The sequence below is a fragment of the Malania oleifera genome, chromosome 12 (assembly GCF_029873635.1).
Source record: "Malania oleifera isolate guangnan ecotype guangnan chromosome 12, ASM2987363v1, whole genome shotgun sequence".
NCBI lineage: Eukaryota > Viridiplantae > Streptophyta > Magnoliopsida > Santalales > Ximeniaceae > Malania > Malania oleifera.
The window spans coordinates 77,423,868-77,439,801 of NC_080428.1; the positions used below are offsets into that span (position 1 = coordinate 77,423,868).

The 15,934-nt window shown below is 35.6% G+C and overlaps 3 protein-coding genes across 3 annotated transcripts; 2 read left to right on the forward strand and 1 right to left on the reverse strand.

Annotated features, from left to right (window-relative positions):
• The first annotated feature begins 2,433 nt into the window (after positions 1 to 2,433).
• LOC131145209 (uncharacterized) lies at positions 2,434 to 3,870 on the forward strand. The gene is made up of 4 exons (XM_058094354.1): positions 2,434 to 2,661; positions 2,963 to 3,068; positions 3,217 to 3,309; positions 3,602 to 3,870. Exons 1-4 carry the CDS (start codon positions 2,599 to 2,601, stop codon positions 3,655 to 3,657), a joined length of 318 nt encoding a protein of 105 aa, XP_057950337.1. The 5' UTR covers positions 2,434 to 2,598; the 3' UTR covers positions 3,658 to 3,870.
• A 144-nt stretch (positions 3,871 to 4,014) lies between these two features.
• LOC131145207 (axial regulator YABBY 4) lies at positions 4,015 to 5,828 on the reverse strand. The gene is made up of 7 exons (XM_058094352.1): positions 5,716 to 5,828; positions 5,443 to 5,580; positions 5,193 to 5,328; positions 5,023 to 5,071; positions 4,839 to 4,914; positions 4,621 to 4,681; positions 4,015 to 4,303 (listed from the first exon to the last, which is right to left on the reverse strand). Exons 1-6 carry the CDS (start codon positions 5,782 to 5,784, stop codon positions 4,637 to 4,639), a joined length of 513 nt encoding a protein of 170 aa, XP_057950335.1. The 5' UTR covers positions 5,785 to 5,828; the 3' UTR covers positions 4,015 to 4,303; positions 4,621 to 4,636.
• A 2,889-nt stretch (positions 5,829 to 8,717) lies between these two features.
• LOC131145208 (uncharacterized) lies at positions 8,718 to 9,439 on the forward strand. Its single transcript, XM_058094353.1, has 2 exons — positions 8,718 to 8,941; positions 9,027 to 9,439. Exons 1-2 carry the CDS (start codon positions 8,903 to 8,905, stop codon positions 9,357 to 9,359), a joined length of 372 nt encoding a protein of 123 aa, XP_057950336.1. The 5' UTR covers positions 8,718 to 8,902; the 3' UTR covers positions 9,360 to 9,439.
• The last annotated feature ends 6,495 nt before the right edge of the window (positions 9,440 to 15,934 follow it).

Below are 15,934 nucleotides of genomic sequence, written 5' to 3' on the forward strand. Positions count from 1 at the left end.
AGTATAAATGGAGTTCATTAAAAAAAAAAAAAAAAAGAGAATCTACATTGGGCAAAAATAATGTATATTCGATTTGCAAGTTTCTAGAGGGGATTGAATAATTCTTAAGTAACTCAAATGTGAATGGTGGTTTTGCAAGGTCTAATGGTTGGACGGATTTTTTTGAACTAGAAAGAGCATTCATGTACATGTGCATATGTGTGCCTACTCATCTCTAGGTGATAGAGAGAGAAAGAGAGCTTGATTGCTCAAGTGTTAAAGGACCCCATTGAAGCACGATTAATGGTTTTTATAAAGGAGACAAATGTATATATAAAGGTTGTGATTCTCGGATAAATAGAATGTCGCGTCAAATCTCAACTAATGAGAAATATACAAATTAGTGGTCTAATAGAGTGATGACTCACAATTAGCATTAAAAAAAAAAAATAGGTGCTCTCGGAAAACCAATGTTATCCTCCAATTAGAATTCCACATCTAATGAAATCACTTCAAACACATGTGAGTCTAGGTGGTACTCCCATGGAACCTAATACTTGGGGCGTTCATTAGAAAGGAGGCCATTTTAGAGGATCACATTTGTCTTACGAGATAACCTAATATTTTCTAATATAAGAGGGGGAAAAAAAAGAAGGATACATGGTAGAAACTTACAAATCAAGAAGTTGGGCCTTATTGTCATGATTGACCCAAGTAAACCCTTAATTTTATCTACACACAACTGTAAATCAAGGGAAAAAAAATTGAATATGTTTTGCTACTAGTGGTGTTCAATTCATGTATATGAATTGAAGTTGGACAAAAATAATGGTTTGATTTCTTGAATTAGTAGGCTATGGTAGCTACATGAATGTGTTTGAAAGTGGCTCTGAGTAGTACTTATCATTGATTTTACCCTTATGATCAATATAAGAGTTTTCTAAATTTGTTCTTCAATAATGAGTAGATATTGGATTGTATGTTTATGCAGTCAATAGAGAACCATGACTTTGGTTTGTATATTAGATTTAAGAAACTGAGAATTACTATTTTTTTATTTAAATACTGCTAACACCTGTAGTTTACTCTATGATATAATAACCACCCATTAAAATCCTTTATTTCAAAAGACCATTTTCCCCTATTCAAGTATCTTGCAAATCAACCCTACTCTATGATAGACTTAAATTAGAATCTATAGTTACACATTAATTTTATCTCATCCTTTATTCTTTAATACTACTTTATTTTCTAACATCGATATTAAAAGTATGTAATTTGAGTTTATACTTGCATATTTGTTGAATCATAATTTAAATTTGTAATTTTTTTTTCCCAGTCTAATAAACTTGCAAAACAATTTATCTACTTGCAATGCATGAGCACCTGACTAGTTCTCTCAACAAAAGTGGCAACACTCAAGAGTAATATTAAAGGCAACCATAGCTTAAGTAAGGATCAACCATACAAAGACATCCATAGATTAACAAAGTGCTCCAACACTATACATAGTAAAACACAACTATGATAATATCTACTTATTTTATTCAATCATGAAGGCAACAGTACAAGCCTCAACAGAAACATTTTATTCATCAATACGAATCCTTGGAGAGTTAACATAGAGCCATTCCCCTTTTTTTACCCCATATCAGTCGCTCCCCAACACTAGGCTTTTGGTACCAGTACTCTAGTAGTATGAGGCCCTTCAAAGTACTAGTCTTTGGACCATGATATTACATGGAGGAGGCAAGGCTTTATAGATTAGGCCCTGTCTCAGGCCCATTTGTGTTATTTGACTTGGGCTTTATCCAGGATTGGTCCCTTTTAAGTTTCTTGGAGGTCGCAGTGGGCTTGGATTGCATCAAGAATGGATAGGATGGGGCACTCTCCACTGGCACCGTTAGGCCTTGGCAGAGGTGTGGAAGAGAGAGGGGGGGGGGGGGGGGGGGGTGGTGTCGTGGCGCAGCGTCTGCAGAGCAGAGAGGACTCTATTACACTTCGCGTTCATGGGGGTAGGAATTTAAGCTGGTGGGGGACCCAAATAGCCATTATAGCTAAGGCGTAGGAGATCGATGGAGCAATGGGAGTGATTGTATATGAGTATATGATTTAGAGTTCAGTGGCTTAAGGTTCTGCCACGGAGAAGGCGTCATCGTCAATCAAAGCTCATCCTCATCCCAATCCCCACACTGGTATGCATCACGAGAGATTTGTAAAATGAAAATTAACCATGGATCTCTCTCTATATATGTCTCTGCGTGCGACATGCGTTCGTACGTTCTCTCTTATCTGTTAGATGAGGCCAATCCATATGGACCATATCTTCTGGATTGCTAGCGCTTTTTTGGCCCTTCACTGCCGATATCTGTGGATAACCACCTCCTCCATTTTTTTCATTTGTTTTATTTGTCTATCTATCTATATATAGGCCCTTTCTGCAAATATCTTCCTAGCCAGCCTCCCCCCCCCCCCCCCCCCCCCCCCCCCCCGGCGGCCCCCGGCGCCTTTTGCTTTCTCTCTCTCTCTCTCTCTGTGTTGGCTTCTTTTCTCATCAATCAACCTATTTTATATTCCTAGTTTCCTCATTAATCTTTCCTCGTTTTGTCTATTAGCAGAATGTATCATCCTCATAACTTACTTCCTTGTTTGCATTGCCACCCACATCACTACATTAGAATGGTATATCTCTCTCTCTCTCTCTCTCTCTCTCTCTCTGAGATGACAACAAAAGGTCAAGAAGAATACGTACTCTGGGCCTGGGGAACACATGCATTAGTTTTTGGTCTCATTACTACTTGTATGTTTCAACTATATATCACAAAATGAGTATATCTATATGTTTTCAACATTAGAACTGTATATGATGGAAATTTTTAGCTTTATTATTATTATTATTATTATTTTATTTTATTTTTATGAAAAATGATTAAAACCAACTGAGGCATTTTTTTAATTTGCATGGGCTGGAATTGAATTACAGGTTCAATATCTCATAGAGAGGTGCTTGATCCTTAACATGAGCCGAGACCAGTGCATCAATGCTCTTGCACACCATGCCAGCATTCAGCCCCTCATCACTCTTACTGGTTTCTCCTTCTCTCTCTCTCTCTTCCCCCCCCCCCCCCCCAACCCCCACCCAAAATTCTTTTTTAATTTACTCAGATTTTCATTAGTTTACTCCCAACAACTAACTGGTTTATATATTTTATGGATCAATTTGGGGGCCGTATGCAGTATGGAGAGAGCTACTAAAAGAAAACAAGGACTTCTTTAGAGCATATTTCCATAGCAGTTCTCCCAGCTGCAGGCCTCCTTCATTGATATCTAGTAAGCCCCCTAACTTTTCATCTATAATAATAATAATAACATTTGATGAGTAAGAGTATATGACTCAAGATATACAAGATACAAAAGGCTATATATGTGCCTTTTCTATATATATATATATATATATATGCTCTATTCTTACTGAATCTACATGTTGCTGTGTTCATGCTGTATAAGTATTTCACTTAAATATTGAGTATATATATAAGTATTGAATGTGTTCTCATATGTAAATTTTCACAGTAGCTTACCTATTTGACCAGTACTTAATTGCATTTTAATAAAATTTCAGGAAGAAGACACTTCCAGTACCATAAGGCACCATGGTCTGCAAGAAGGAAGCATTAATATTGGAAATCATATATTAAGAACCTGCGGCTATATATATACATGTATATATATGCATGATGATCCGAAGAGATCATTGCATAATTTTTACTGGTATTAGTTTTTTGTGCACATTTAGTAGAATATTAGTTAATTAAGAGACTGCTGTAGCTAGGTTTATCTTATATATGCATGTGAAATATTATTCCAAATTAATACATATGAAGTTATATATGAACAACGACCACTAAATATTAGTTGTGATCAGCATGTCAAACCTACTAGGATCAACAAAGCTATTTTTAGTTTCTACTTCACAAAAATATATCAGAGACCAACCCTTTTAAACCAGTTAGCTTTTAGTTTTCTGCAATGAAATTAGACAAGCATAAGCAAACTGATCATGCCCCCATTTAATTAATGAAACTCAACTAACCGATCCGTAGAATTTTCCCTGAGAGAAATAAAAACACAACAACCTTCAACATATAACTAATTAAGCAGCTAGTCGTTGAGATATAATTGAATTTTCTCTTAGGCAATATAGTCAATTGGCCCTCCTCTTTACTGTAAGAGATAGAGTTTCTTTGCCCGGCCATGTGGGTTTGCCTAGCTAGTTTCAGGCTTTTCTTTCGACAAACCTTTGCCTTCTTCATGGACCTGCAATCTTTTTCATCAGAAAAGTCACCTTCCCATTTTTGTGGCTCAATTGCATTTTCAAACATCAATAATTGAAGGGGTGTCTTGTTAATTAATTTGACATTTCTATTCATAGTTAGTGACTGAATTGAAGTCCAAGAAAATAAGTGTGGACCAATCTTAGGTAAATTAGCCTTTGCAACAATTAGGGGATGCATGTTTCCTCGAAAGCTATAATAGTAATCAAATGTTAATCGACATTGTCGAAGCTTAATCATAATCTACAACAGTAAAATGCATTGGAAGCGGGTAAGATTAATTCATCATCATATATAAAATCATTACCTCAATTAGTGTTCCCTCACTGCAACTCTTTCCCTCTCTCCTTTGGTCGATGTAGTGCCCACTGAAAGTGTCCAAACATGTCAAAACTTTGATTATCAGGTGAATATACAGATCAATGTATCAGTTCTGTACATTAATATTAATAAAGTAGCTAGGTTTACTCGCAGTTCATTAATTAATTAATAAATATCAACCGACATCAATGGTTGATCACTTACATTTTTTGGAGCCAGTCTGAAGGCCTCTTTGTGAGTCATGTTGGGGCATTGAGCCTTCAGCCTCCTAATCTCTTCTCTGCCATGAATGCATGAACATCAATTTTCATAAAAGCTTCAAACTAAAAATTTCAAAACCCACCCACAAATTGTTTAGGCCTTCACTTAAAAAAAATAATTTCCTCACCTGATGAAGTTGTTATACGCTGTTGAAGGTCGTTTTCTCTTTTCCTGGTCTATAGCAAAGTAACTGAACCAAAATCACAAGAGGAACAAATATATATATATATACACACACACACACACACACACAACAAGTACTTTGGACATTAACTAATGAAAATCTGAGCATCCTACGTTTGTTAATGACGGGATTCGTAGGTACTACTATATCACCATCTTCAGTGTTTGAAGCGGCCACCATTGACAAGCAGCGATTCTTAAAAGCTTCCTGAGCCTCCTTCTCTTCAGGACAACTTTCCTGATCTTTCAACTGAGACATACATACATTATACACACATGTGATCGAATCATGGTAAAAAAAAAAAAAAGGAATTAGGAAAAGAACAATACAAGAAAAACTTAAATTAAGAACCAAGTTTCGTACCTCAGCTTGGTTTAGAGAAGGAAAGGGCCGAAGAGGGGCAAAGGAAGCTTTGGTCATGTTTACAGAGAGGATGCCCATACATCGGCCACATCGGACCGGGACCCTGACCATGGACAAGCAGCTACTTGGGACACTAACCTACATATGTTTGAGAAAATTAAAGAGACACAGTAAGAAGAGAAAAGGCACATGGACAAATATGAAATACATATATAAACAAAAACTCAAGTTACTAGCACCTAAAAAAAAAAAATGGATCGATGCAACCCATACCACTAGGATGATGGTGCATAACCCACATTGTACATAGCAAATCTGATCTTGATGATCAAGCGTTGACATGCTCTGCAACTGTGCATGTGTCTGTTGTCACAGAGAGAGAGAGAGAGGGAGGAAGAATTCAAGAAAGGAGGACTTGGGTTTTCCTGAAAGAAGCTAACTAGGGGAAAATTGTATAGGGGTTAATTAGAGGTCGTCAACAATCAAACATTGGCCTTTTTTAATATCCTGTTTGGCTAAAAGAAACAATTCTTAATGTGGACTACATATTCAAGCATTGCAGTTTGCTTTTCTGTGGATTACAGTCCCAGCTGCATGACCTGCAACCAATTAATTGCCTATATATTTATATTTCCCCTTCTCTACTTATGCTTGTTAAATTTCATGTCACCAGCACTTAAGCTCTCAACTCCTCAGTTCACCGGCTTGAGTTGTTTTCTGCATATTAACTGTCCCTCCATCTGTTTCGAAAGTGAAAGTGCAATGGAGTTGCCATAGGTGACGGAAGGGGGGAATTTCCAGAAGGATAGCTGAAGAAGGAAAAGTGGCATCTTCAGGATTTGTCTTTGTTGAAACAGGTAAAATAAAATTGATGATAAGGGGAGAGCCAGGGGTCCCGTTCTCCCCCAATCATAATTCGGTCCTCCTTTTATTTGTGTTCTCTAGCTTATTAATGCAGAAGCCTCTGCCTTCCCTCTCCCGTCTGACGTCTCCATAGCAGCTGGATTTTGGTTAGCGTGTAGGGTCATAGCCACCCATGACTCTCTGTTAGACTCAATGAGTAATGGCACTATATTCCAAAAAAAATTTATATATTAAAATAAAAAAAAATGTTTAACACTTTTATCATACAACAATAAAAAAGTCAAGTTTTAAATTTCAGTCTCCATGGGTTATATGAATTCTTTTTCACCAATTTTTACAATAAATCTAGTAGTATATACTGAAGAACAAAAATTCATGTATGTGAAACTTAAGGTTTGATTTGTTTCCAATTTGAAAATCTTTAAAAGTATGAAATAATAAATAAATTATCTCTAATGTGAAATTTATTTGGCCTAATATGTTGTTTCCACTGGAAAATAAAAATAAAAGCAAATATCAAAATTTTTTTTTCATGGTTTTTGTTCCTCTCGTGTATTTTTTTTTCTTTTTCTTTTTTTTTGTGTACACAACATGTATTTATTTTTTATATTTTTTGTCAAGGGTGTTGAGAGAGTATATTTTCAGCATGTACATCAAGAAAATGAAAGAAATAAAAAGTAAAAAATACCAAAAATGATTGTTATGAAGTTATTGCGGAATGTTTACACAAAGTTCTCACCTTAAATTTATTTACATAGGCTAATCGGGTAAAGTAAGCATCCAAAATTCTTTCCTATTACAGGTTCTTAATGGTTGGTTAATAGGACTTTTAGGTAGGCTTGTTGCGAGACGGAGAGGATCCTTGCTCTTCCCTTTTAGCCTATATATATGAATCTGGGTGATTCATAAGAAGGATTTTGAGGCGTACAAAGATTCATAGGAATTTGGTTGTTGTTATATCACTCCATTCTAAGGATGGTTTGAAACAAGGTCTCTTTTAGAGGTTTGTTTTACAAACTTCCTTCCATTCAATTTTGCAATTCTAAGTCTTCTAATCATTCCTATAAAAAATAAAATAAAAAAGTCCTCGAGTATTTTCTTCTAGTTCTTTAAGCACAAGTTTCGATAAGATCTCCCAGAAGGTTTTATAAAAATAGGCATAGATCTGCAATTTCCTATATATGTGAGGAACTTATGAATCTAGTCATATATTTTGAAAGATATTCTCTCAATGAGGAGTTCAAAATCATTTTCCCCAACTATTTTTTGTTTTGTTTTTTTGGTTTTTTGTTTTTTTTCAGGGGGAGGGGGGAGTATATGACGTGTAGATGACATTTTGGAAACCAACCAAGGATGTAAATGATTTCCTGGTTGTCTTGTTCAAAGATAACAGAGTACATTTCATGTTTGCTTTGTTACATTGCAACCTCATCATTTTGATTAACAAGATCTAATTTACTGCATTTACTATGAGAAAAACTCTCACTGACAGCAACATACACGTATCAAGTGAGAACTTTCATGGTCATTACAAAAAGACGGGGGTAAACTGTCACCTTGTCTTATTCCCTCCACACATTTGAATATTCCCTCAACACATTTTAAAAAGCCTTATGGAACCATTTATAAGGATTGAGAAACTAATATTAGTAACACATTACAAAGCCTTGTCTTATTCCCTTGAAAAAGCCTTTGGATGCCATTTATAAGAACTGAGAAACTAAGTAGTAGAACATTTTTGTATCTAACTCACGAAGTTCTATTGTTCCAATGGATTTTAATATGAATATAAGAAAATTCCATGTTATGAGCAAGAGGCCTTCATTAGAATCTCAACTTTTTTGCAGCAAACTTCAGTTTATCGGAATTTAAGTGGGGTAGTCATAGAGCTGCATTTGAGCAAGGAGGATGTCATGTTAAATACTTCTTGCTCTTGATGACTCTTGTTTGGTTTGGACTGGCAAAAACCCTAGGCATTTCCAAAGCCTATTTGTTTGGATCTTGGTCATACATTCATATATGAGACTGGAGCATGCAATAAGTTGGTTGTCAAGGTATTTTCAAGAGATTAAATGCGCTAGGGGAATAGAGGGCCCACTAAAGGTTGACTCCCTCTCCGTGCAATGAATCCTCCTCCCCCCCCCACCCCCCTCTTTCAAAATAATGAGTGCTCTCTTTCTCCACTTCGCAACTAGTTCTTATTATAGAGAATTTGATGACAATTCCTTGCACTAACAAGTGATTTCCGCCCAAAACGTGGTGTCGGCCACCACTTGGTTGATGTTCTAGGAACTTTCTTGAATTTTTAATACTTGAGCTTACAATCACAATGACCAAATAATTATTTAGTCAAATAAAGCTATATTATGATAATGCAATGCTCATGTCTTTTTTTTTCTTTTTTTTTTTAGGCAAAGCCGATGTCTACTTGAAATGGCAATACTTCACCTTTCATGCCTTTTGACAAGGTCTTGAAAACCGGATTGGATCAGTTCAGCTAGCTTAACTGGTTAGGCCGGGACTCGAGCACCTTTCCGATATAGGTCAAACGCTGAAACCAAGGTTCTTGTGGCTTAGTGTGAATTGTCCAGAACGAATGGCCTGGCTGACCAAAGCAGCCCAGTCTCTGGACCAGGTACAAAGTCTCCTTCCCCAATTTGTAATTTGAGCGTTGTGTTATAAAATTTCTATTTCTTTGTTTAAGATACTTCTGTCTTTAGCCTTTGAGGAGACTTGGGAGGAGCCAGAGAGCTGTTGTCAATGGCCGCCACAAGCTCACAGCATTACCTCCAGCAAGCCAAAGGGTTGCCACCATGACAGCCGTGGGCAGGCATGGAATGGACTGTGCGCACGCCTTCTTCTTCTTTGGGAGCACCACCAACACACAACCAACCAGTCCCCAATTCTTGAATCTTAAAGTGGTTGTAAGATATGTTGGCTCTATTGGGGCTTATTACAGAACCTTAGTTAGTTTTTTAGTTAGTTTGCTATATTTTGTTTTTCTGTTTATCTTTCTATTTCTTTTTTCTTTCTTCTTCTGTTTTTCTTCTTGATCTTTCTTTTTTATCTGGTTATAAATACAGCATGTATAGCATTGTATTTACATGTGGAATAAGAAGAAGTATTCTCATTTTCTTGCTTGAGTCTCATTTTTCTTCCAACACTCTGTTTCATGGTATCAGAGCAAGAAAACTGAAAAGAGACACTGCCATGTCCACTTCTTCTATTTCAATGAATAATACAATTGAAGAAAATTCGTACCACTTGCAGAGTGGTGATTCTTCGGGTACAATGCTAGTTTCAAATGTTCTCACTGGGGAGAATTATCATACATGGAGCAGATCCATGATGATGGCTTTGAAGGCAAAGAATAAAATTGGGTTTGTGAATGGTACTATAACTCAACCATCAATAGCAGATGCTTCGATTGCTTTATGGGAAAGATGCAATAATATGGTGTCTTCTTGGATCATCAGCTCAGTGTCAAGAGAAATTGGAGCCAGCATCATTTGCTCCAGAACAGCCAAAGATATGTGGCAAGATCTCAAGAACAGATTTACACAGGGAAATGGGCCAAGAATTTTCCAACTTCAGAAAGATTTATCAATACTAACTCAAGAAGATATGTCGGTAAGAGATTACTATACAAAATTCAAGTCTTTATGGGATGAATTGGTTGATTATAATCAAATTCCCACTTGTTCTTGTGGTGTTTTAAGAACCTGTACCTGTGATGCTATTCGGGAGTTTTTGAAATATCAAGATAAACAACATGTTATTCAGTTTTTGATGGGATTGAATGAAGTTTTTTCTCATGTTAGAGGGCAGATTTTGATGATGGAACCTTTACTAGGAATAGACAAAGTTTTTTCCTTAATGGTTCAAGAAGAGAAACAAAGAGAAATAAAGCAAAACTGGAGCAATTGACAGTGTTGCTTTCATGAGTAAAATGCAAGAAGCAAATTCATCAGGTTACAAATTTGTTCCTGGAAATCAGCAGCAAAGGAGAGCCAAATTATTTTGCACTCATTGTGGATTGAACAATCATACGGTTGATAAGTGTTACAAGATACATGGCTATCCTCCAGGATTTAAATTTACTTCTCGGCAGAAAGGAAAGTCTCCATCAATTAATCAAGTCACAAACCAATCTATTGATACAACCTTTGAATCTCATAATAAGTTGCCTTTCTCTCAAGAGGATTGTCAGAAATTGTTAGCCTTAATCCACTCACAATCTAATGAAACCATCCATCATCAAGCAGCCAATGTTGTTTCTAATATTCCTTCACAAAACAACACTCAAGGTATGGTTCTTTCAAGTTTTTCTTCAAGTTGTTCATCAATATCTCAGAATCATTAGATTGTAGACACTGGTGCTACAAATCACATTGTTCATTCCATTAATTTTTTTACTTCCATAACAAAATCTTTAAATACCACTGTTATACTTCCAAATGGAAATACTGTACCAGTCACTCATCTTGGTACAGTCAAATTATCTGAAAATTTAATCCTCAAAGATGTACTTTGTGTACTATCTTTCTCTTATAATTTGCTTTCGGTTAGCAAGCTTGTTTCATCTCAAAAAATGCACTGTTATTTTCTTACCTGATGTTTGTTTTATTCAGGAATTTACCCCATGGAAGATGATTGGGATTGCTAGGAAATTTGCTGGGTTATACATATTACAGCAATCAAGTGTTCATGCTGTTGAGTTTTCACCAAAATCAAAGATTGTGAATTCTGTCACAAATTCTAAAATTTGGCATAGTAGATTAGGACATCCTTCTATGTCTCGATTGTTTTTTCTTTCAAGAAATGTATCAGATATTAGTTTTTCAGACAAACTTGTTGATCATTGTACAGTTTGTCCTCTAGCCAAACAGAAAAGGCTTCCTTTTGAGATTCATTCATATAATAAAAGTTTTTCTTTCAATCTTGTGCATGCTGATATATGGGGGCCTTTTTCTGTTCCAACTCATAATGGTTCTAGATATTTTCTTACCTTAGTGGATGATGATTCTAGATTTACTTGGATCTACTTAATGAAAACAAAATCTGAAGTTCAACATATTTTTATTGCTTTTTACAATCAAGTTGAAACACAATTTCAGATAAAAATTAGATGTGTAAGATCTGACAATGGTTTAGAATTCAAAATGACAATTTTTTTTCAATCAAAAGGAATTTTACATCAAGTATCATGTGTAGAAACCCCTCAACAAAATTCTATAGTTGAGAGAAAACATCAGCATATATTAAATGTAGCAAGAGCATTAAAATTTCAATCAAACATACCTTTAATTTTCTAGGGAGAATGTGTACTTACTGCAACTTATCTTATTAATAGAATTCCATCTTTCATTTTGAATAACAAATCTCCATATGAAATTTTATACAAGTCAGTTCCAGCATATAATCATTTAAAAGTTTTTGGTTGCTTATGTTATGCATCAACACTTACCAAAAACAGATCAAAATTTTCTCCAAGGGCAAGAAGATGTATGTTTATAGGATACCCATTTGGCATAAAGGGCTACAAACTTTATGATTTGGAACAGCAAACATTCTTTGTTTCTAGAGATGTCATTTTTCATGAATCAATATTTCCTTTTGTATATGGTTTCAATAAGTTTTTTGGACATGACATTTCTTCTCAGTCAAATATCACTTCAAAAAGTTCTTTAGTTCTTCCAAAACCAGTTTCAGATTGTAGTGAGAATATAACTCATCCTAAACCATTGCATTCAGTAAATTCTCCTCCTGTTCCAGTTGTTCCACTTAATATAGATTTACCTTTACATGATGAAAATCAATTTCCACCTTTGAGACAATCAACTCGACAGCACAGAATGCCTGGTTATCTGCAATCCTATCATTGCAACCTAGCTACTTCTACTTCTCAATCCTCTACCAGGGATCCTACTCCTGTTTCAGGTAATAAACATAGTATATCTGATGTCCTTTCTTACTCTAAATTATCTGACTCACATAGAGTTTTTTCTATTGCTATTTCTTCTGATTTTGAACCTTTATTTTATCACCAAGCTGTTCAACATGCTCATTGGAAAGTTGCTATGTCTGCAGAATTATCTGCTTTAGAAATGAATAACACTTGGGTTCTTACTACACTGCCACCTAATAAAACTCCTATAGGTTGTAAGTGGGTATATAAAACTAAATATAACTCTGATGGTCTAATAGAGAGACACAAGGCACGACTTGTTGCCAAAGGTTATACTCAAATGGAAGGCTTAGATTATTTTGAGACTTTCTCACCTGTTGCAAAGATGGTCACTGTGAGATGTGTTTTATCACTTGCTGCAATATATAATTGGCATATCTTTCATCTAGATGTTAATAATGCATTCCTATATGGGGAATTAGATGAGGAAGTTTTTATGAAGCCTCCTCCAGGTTATCTCAACAAGGGGGACAAAAGGGTATGTAAATTGCAAAGATCTTTATATGGCTTGAAGCAAGCTTCAAGACAATGGAACTCCAAATTCACTTATGTGTTGTTTACAATGGGTTTCTCAAAATCAAAGGCTGATTATTCTTTGTTTACCAAGCAAGAGGAGGTTCTTTTGTTGTCTTGTTGCTTTATGTTGATGATATCCTACTTGCTGGTAGTGATACAGCTGCTCTTGAGAAGGTTAAAAGTTATCTGAGTGCTGAGTTTAAGTTGAAGGATTTGGGGTCGTTAAAGTTTTTTCTTGGTTTGGAAATAGCTAGATCACATAAGGGTATTTCTTTATCTCAAAGAAAATATTGCTTGGAACTCATTTCAGAGTCTAGTTTACTTGACTGCTAAACCAGTTCTATTTCCTATGGATACTCATACAAAGTTATCTAAAGATGATGGTGAATTAATAGATGATGTTTCTGCTTATAGAAAACTCATTGGCAGATTATTGTATTTGACTCACACCAGACTTGACATTACTTTTGCTGTTAATCATCTTAGTCAATTTCTAGATAACCCTCGATTGCCCCATTTACAAGCTGCTATGAGAATTTTGAGATATCTTAAATCAGCTTTTGGACAAGGTTTATTTTTTCCTTCTTCATCAAAGGTTCATATTAAAGCTTTTTCATATTCAGATTGGGCAAATTGTCTTGATACTCGAAGATCAATAAGTGGCTATTGCATTTTTATTGGGGATTCTCTTGTATCTTGGAAATCTAAGAAGCAACACACGATCTCACGATCTTCAGCAGAGGCTGAATATAAATCCATGGCATTTACAGTCTGCGAAATCATCTGGATCAAAGCTTTACTTGCTAACTTGCATCACCAACATCATCAACCAGCTCTTTTATTCTGTGATAACCAAGCAGCTCTTCATATAGCAACCAATCCAGTCTATCATGAACGTACGAAACATATTGAAATTGACTGCCATTTGGTTTGTGAGAAATTACAAAAAGGTCTTATTACCACTCTACATGTTCCTTCTGCTTATCAGGTTGCAGATTTGATGTGTTTCGAAATTGACTGCCATTTGGTTCGTGAGAAATTACAAAAAGGTCTTATTACCACTCTACATGTTCCTTCTGCTTATCAGGTTGCAGATTTGATGACCAAGCTTTTAGGCTCTTAAGATTTTTGAAGTACTTTTATCCAAGATGAATGTGCATAATATCTACACATCATCTTGAGGGGGACTATTACAGAACCTTAGTTTTTTAGTTAGTTTGCTATATTTTGTTTTTTTGTTTATCTTTCTATTTCTTCTTTTCTTTCTTCTTCTGTTTTTCTTCTTGATCTTTCTTTTTTATCTGGTTATAAATACAGCATGTATAGCATTGTATTTACGTGTGGAATAAGAAGAAAGTATTCTCATTTTCTTGCTTGAGTCTCATTTTTCTTCCAGCACTCTCTTTCAGGGCTCGTGGACTAGAAGTGATAAAGAGATGAGGAACCAGCTTGTGCTGTATTTAGACTAGTGATCTAAGAAATAACAGGGAGATGAGGAATTCACTCAGTGGGTGTAGAAGAAAATAAAATAAAATAAAAACGATAAAAGGTCAAAATGTTTGCTAAATGCATGCAGGAGACTAGAATTGAACCTGGGCTAATAACGCTGCTACACACCACACCACCACCGAAACAACATGCCATTTATGCTAAAAATGATTCAAAATTTGTATGTAACTTTTTTCTTTTTAATTTTAGGAAAGTAACAGAAAACAGTCTGGGCAATAGCCCAACCAGTCCAGCCGAAAACTGTTCTGATTTGCTCACCGATCTAACTCTAAAACAGTCTGAGCAATAGCCCAACCGATCTAATTCTAAAAACATTGGCTTCTGATGCAATGACAACATTAGTTGACAAGAAGATTTTGCATCGTGAAATACATTTTATAGTTGCTCTTTTCCCTTGGCAGAAAACTGAATAGCCGTGCCCATGATCTTACAGAGTGCTATCAGGGCTTTCCAGTCCTCCACTTTCGGTTTTTGGATTGTGATGCATTCTCTACTCTTAGCCTGTGGGCGATGTGGTGCTTACTTTTGAATGAATAAATTAGCCTTTCTTCACATGCGCACACACAACATTGCATTGTAGGTTTTTTTTTTTTTTTAGTTTATGATTTACTATATGTTTGTATGTGACGCAAATCAAAACACATCATACTTCCAAAAAGCCTTTAGAGATAGATAACACAACATTGACACAAACAGTTGAACAAAAGAAGAAAGGGTCAACAATTTTTTATTAGTAGGTTGCCTTTGTCACTCTGTGGGTGATCTTTGTTTTGTTTCTATACTGAGTTGGCATCCCCTCATGCCTTGCGTCAATCTTACAGTCTTGTAACCATTCAACATGATTTTGGCTTTATGTTCTGTCTTGAAGGGACATTTCATTAACATGAACTTGCCTGAAGACATGACATGGGGATGGATTTGGAATGTCTAGCAATGTTGTCGTGGATCCAAATAATATTTTATGGTGGTGTTATCAAGCTAAGATGCATGATCATATTAGATCCCTAATTGGTTATTTGTATGTGACCGAAAACATTTCAAAAACTTTAGTTTTAGAGACACATCGGATGAGCAGCCTACCTACCCTAATATCCTATTGGGTACAAAGTGAGCATCCTAAAGAGAGCTCAAGGGCAAGCTCTTGACCTCCTCGAAAGGTGTCTTGCATTTCCATGCAGAATTGAAAGCCCCAAAGATGATTCATTTGAAAATGAGGTCATGCGGTACTGATGGTTACCCTTGTTGGCCATTGACTATACTGAAGAGTCATTATCATTCAAATGCAAGGAATTCCCACTAAATTCTTCATCTACAGACAAAACAATTGTCTAATTTCACCAATTGAAACCTAAAACCAATAAGACAGTAAAATAGCCTACCTAAAATGAAAACTAGTTGGAAAGAAGAGAAGAAGACCCATTGACATGAAGATGAAGAAAAAGAGACGAGGCAAATCACAATTCTAGTCAAGCAAATGCAAAGTCACTTATAATAAAGCAAATGCAAGTACACTCTATCAATGAGCACAAGAAGGATAATTGAGTTTGTACAAAAAAATTTGAAGAAACATTACACTTATATGCCTGAGAAAAAGAGAATTACAACTTTCTCATAGGATATATGATAGAACTTCCA